The 4,415-nt window shown below is 39.0% G+C and overlaps 1 protein-coding gene across 2 annotated transcripts; it reads left to right on the top strand.

The window, feature by feature from the left end:
• Window positions 1-564: 564 nt before the first annotated feature.
• LOC132116597 (fap1 adhesin-like) lies at window positions 565-3,275 on the top strand. Of its 2 annotated transcripts, XM_059525464.1 has the most exons (6): window positions 565-631; window positions 712-831; window positions 1,067-1,192; window positions 1,388-1,498; window positions 1,602-1,846; window positions 2,015-3,275. In XM_059525464.1, exons 1-6 carry the CDS (start codon window positions 583-585, stop codon window positions 2,162-2,164), a joined length of 801 nt encoding a protein of 266 aa, XP_059381447.1. In that variant the 5' UTR covers window positions 565-582; the 3' UTR covers window positions 2,165-3,275. The 2 variants fall into 2 exon arrangements, with proteins under 2 accessions (XP_059381447.1, XP_059381446.1); XM_059525463.1 differs by having other exon boundaries at window positions 1,602-3,275.
• Window positions 3,276-4,415: the final 1,140 nt, after the last annotated feature.

The following is a 4,415-nucleotide window of genomic DNA, read 5'->3' as shown; positions in this document are numbered from 1 at the left end:
TTGAAACCTACTAAAGTTGTACTGAGACGAGGAAAAATATTTAGGAAAATAGTCTGATTTAAATGATAATTACAAAATATTATCATATTTCTATCACACTTATGAATTTAGTCATGCACTCAATGTCATATTTAAAGGCCGGGGAGAGAGACATGTCATGATCGAACCTCCAGATATTTGGTATCTCTGAAATACTCTGAATGTGCTCTAAACCAGATTTAAAACTCTGACATGTATGGACTCAGTGAAAATTGCTCAAATATAATGTGCTCTACAGATGATAAAAAAAGTCTATGCCTGGGTCCCATTGTATCAGTTTGTTTCCCTGCGGTGGAAAAATGTATGCTCTATGTCCAAGAATCAGACCGTTTCTTCGACTTCCTTTATTCACATTGCAGTGTAGACTAATAGTAACATGATCAATTGTTTTATGTCTTGTCATTATTACTGTTTGGGTTATTTAGAATTATTCATTCTGTTTACTTCTGTTAAACTTTCATTTTCTCATAAAGCCCCTCCCCTTCTGATAAGATATAAAATGAGCACTCAAACTGAAACATTTCATTCACCTCCTGATCAAAGATGGATATGCAAATCTCAGCTTTTCTTCTGTTTGTTCTTTTCACTGCAGGTACAAAGACAGATCATGCTTTTACTGTTATTGAGTTCAAATACAGATCATTGATGTCTGTCTCTGTTTTATTACTGAAGGACACTCTCTCAGCTGCTATCAGTGCAGGAATGATACGGGTTCTTGTGCGGATCTTGGGAATATAACATGTCCCAGTGGATATTCCAAGTGCATGAATGTAACAACAGTATCGCAATTTGGTAAGTCTAATATGATTTATTGATTTACTGTTATATTTGACTGATACAGATGCTGTTATTATTTAATGCTGTTGAAACAGTGCTGCTAATTGAAACTGCTAATTGTTTTTCTGTCAGAATTTACAATTTCAGTTACAGAATATTCTATATAGATTTCTGATATTTAATTATTTGGTTATAAATTGTTATATATTTTTTGCTTTGTACTTTTTTCTGTATTATTCATGTATTTTAGGTGCAACTAAAGTGAATGGTAGATATTGTGCTGGTTACTGTACAAGTGGGTCGATGAACTATGGCTCTGTACAGGTTTCTTATTCCTGCTGTGACACTGACCTTTGTAACGTCCCAGATGCTCCAGGTATTGCACTTTATACTGACCACAGAATCTGTGAGGTCAAAACACATTTTAATTCCATATGATATTTAGTAAGGAATCAAAAGGAGAGTGCATCTTGATTGTCTACCAATTGATGGAGCAGCTAAAGGAGTGTTGTTTGATTAGATGTCATATTTTGAATGAAAATAAAAGAACAGTCTTGTTCCCCTCCTGTAGATCCCAGCACTAACACTCCCAATGGAAAGAAATGTTACTATTGTGCTGGTCTGAACTGCTCAAACACAGTGAACTGTTCAGGGAGTGAAGACCACTGCATTTCAATGGCAGGTGAGAATCAAGATTCAAGTTGTTATTTAGTTTCTCCATTATTCATTTTAAATGTCTGATACCAATTGCTTAGACTAACATATGTTTTCTTTCTTTTCATCAGTGAATTCCAATGAATCACAGCTTCTAAAAGGCTGTGTCTCTAAATCTATTTGTGATTATGCCAACATACCTTTTAGTAGTGTTCATGGCATCTCATGTTGTGAGGGGGACTTGTGTAATGACTTTTATAATGTCACCCAGAACATCAACATCACCCAGAACATCATCCAGAACAATATACAAAACATCATCCAAAACATCATCCAGAACGTCATCCAGAACTTCACCCAGAACATCATCCAGAGCGTCACTCAAAACATCCCCCAGAGCATCACCCAGAGCGTCACTCAAACTGTCCCCCAGAGTAACACTCAAAACGCCACCCAGAACGTCCCCCAGAGCGTCACTCAAAATGCCACCCAAAACGTTCCCCAGAGCGTCACTCAAAACGCCACCCAGAGCGTCACTTTAAAGGTCACACAGAGCGTCACTCAAAACGTCACTCAAAACGTCACTCAGGGCATCACTCAGAGCGTCACTCAGAAAGTCCCCCAGAGTACTAACAGTGCTAAGAGTATCACCCAGGGCTTCATGTTATTATTGATTGTGAACATAATTAAGTAAACAATCGATAACAAAATAAGAATAAATTTGCTAATTTTGAGCAGTAGTAGTAGACTACTATAATTATTACTAATAGATCACTTTTGATTAGTTGTTGACTGGTAGATGCAACTTTTCAAATGACGTGTGTGCATGAAAAAAATCATTTTTGGAAAAAGCATAATACACTTTTGAATGCATTGTTTGCTTTTGCTAGATTTGTGTGTCCGTGTGTGTGTGTGTGTGTGTGTGTGTGTGTGTGTGTGTGTGTGTGGTTTTATACCTAGTGTTTTTTTTTTCACAAACGGTTAGACATTGTTTGCTTAATCTTTGGCCAATTGTCCCATTATTCTAGACACAAAACCACACACTCTGGAACTCACAATTGCTAATATTTACGTTGAAGGCATTAATAAATATTCAGTGTGACAATTGTCCTGAGATGACTTACATGATTAGCATGTTTGTTTTCTTAGCCAGTGATACCCACACAACAGACAGACTTCTCATATATACACCAAACATGTAGTATGTAATATTGACAGCTAGTGGTTTAAATGGGCACTGCAATCCAAGTTCAAAATAGATCTTTCAAGTGTAGAAATAAGGAAAAATATATTGTAATTTCCCTATTGTATTGTAAAGCAAAATAATATACCTGTGAAATATTAATTTGTTTGTGTTTTACAGTGCAGTTGTTTTGCAATATAAGGCTATTACTGTCATAGGAATAATAATAATAAAATACAATCATTTATTATTTTCTAATTTGTTTGGATTCCTAAAACACCAAGTGTGAATGTAATGTAGTCTGAGGCAATATATAAATTTGAACTTCAATGTGCATTAGATTTTAAAGAATTTAACTTTAAAATGTACAAAATTCTTCCGGGGGCATTGATTATCAGTTTAATTAATAATTTGATTTGATAAACAGTGTCAGGGCCCCCCTTGTGACATCATACTCAACCAGGGGTCAGCGGTGTCCGATGAAGTGTATATGGTGTTCCTTGGTAAATAACATTGTTCTAAAATGAAATTGTTCTAAATATGCTTTCAAAAGTTACTTCACTTGAGTTAAAGGTGTGACAACTAGCCCCAGTATAAGAATAAACTACCTACTGACACTTGACCATATCTGCTTGTGTTAAACATTTCTTATAATTTAACTCGGTGCTCTCACCAAAGTGATGGTGTCAACAACCTCTTGGGGTAGATCACCTAGAATTTCTGCGTCTCGTCCAGGGACCTGACATGACATTTCCAGAGGTCTGGATGCGGGTTCCATAGGGCGTCCCATCTCTGGGTCAGTAGATCTTTCCTCAGAGGAATCTGCCAGGGAGGGGCTGTCGTGAGGAGCATTAGTTCCAGGAACCAGGCCAATATGGCGCCACAGGCAGGACCTGCTCCTCATCCTTTGTGACCTTGCACAGTGTCTGTGCGAGAAGGCTTACTGAGGGAAATGCATACTTGCATGTGGCCAGCTTTGTGTCATTGCGTCCATGCTGAGTATTCCATAACAGCTGGCAGTGAGAGGTTTCTGTAGAGGTAAACAGGTGAGCGGCTCCGAATTGTCTCCAAAGCAGCTGGACTGTCTGGGTATGGAGTCACCATTCTCCCATTCTGTCTGTTCAGCCAAATACATATCCATACTGAGAAAAGAGATCCTCTGCATTTGGGAGAGTTTCTTTTTTCCCAGTTGAGAAGACCCAACTGGCTGAGATGCCAGAGCACAAGGTCCCTGTGCTGGCACAATTGATTCCTAGACTGTGCTAGTATAAGCCAGTCATTGAGATGCGAACACCATGCTCTCTGATGGGTACAGGAGTCCACTCCACAACTTTCATTAAGACACAGGGAAACGGGATAGCCCGAAGGGCAGGACCTTCTACAGATATGCACATCCCTCAAACACGAACCGCAGATATGGTCTGTAGTCCGGTAGGGTCGACATATGAAAGTAAGCATCCCACAGGTCGAACGCTGCAAACCAATCTCGAAGGGCCCAGTTCAAGTCACCTAGGTCCAAGATTGGTCATAACCTACCACCTTTCTGGAGTACAATGAAGTAGGAGCTGTAACTCCCTTTATTCATAATGGCTGGAAGCACCAGCTCTATCGCATCATTTTCCAGTAATACTGTGATCTGTAAAACAAGAGCATTGGCCGCCTTCACTTTACTCTTCACAAAGTGAGAGTAATACTGTGATCTGCAAGACAAGAGCATTGGCCGCCTTCACTTTCATGCACTTGGGGGGATGCCGGGCAAATT

This window comes from Carassius carassius, chromosome 36 (genome assembly GCF_963082965.1).
Source record: "Carassius carassius chromosome 36, fCarCar2.1, whole genome shotgun sequence".
Classification (NCBI taxonomy): Eukaryota; Metazoa; Chordata; class Actinopteri; order Cypriniformes; family Cyprinidae; genus Carassius; species Carassius carassius.
The sequence above is the reverse complement of the archived record's forward strand: the minus strand, read 5'-3'. Positions and strand labels throughout refer to the sequence as shown.

Excerpts from the sequence above, each read along its gene's own strand:
- LOC132116597 (XM_059525463.1), top strand. The coding sequence starts at position 583 with ATGGATATGCAAATCTCAGCTTTTCTTCTGTTTGTTCTTTTCACTGCA. Across the intron at positions 632-711 it reads GTTTGTTCTTTTCACTGCAG|GACACTCTCTCAGCTGCTAT; the intron begins GTACAAAGACAG and ends TTATTACTGAAG. Across the intron at positions 1,193-1,387 it reads TAACGTCCCAGATGCTCCAG|ATCCCAGCACTAACACTCCC; the intron begins GTATTGCACTTT and ends CCCCTCCTGTAG.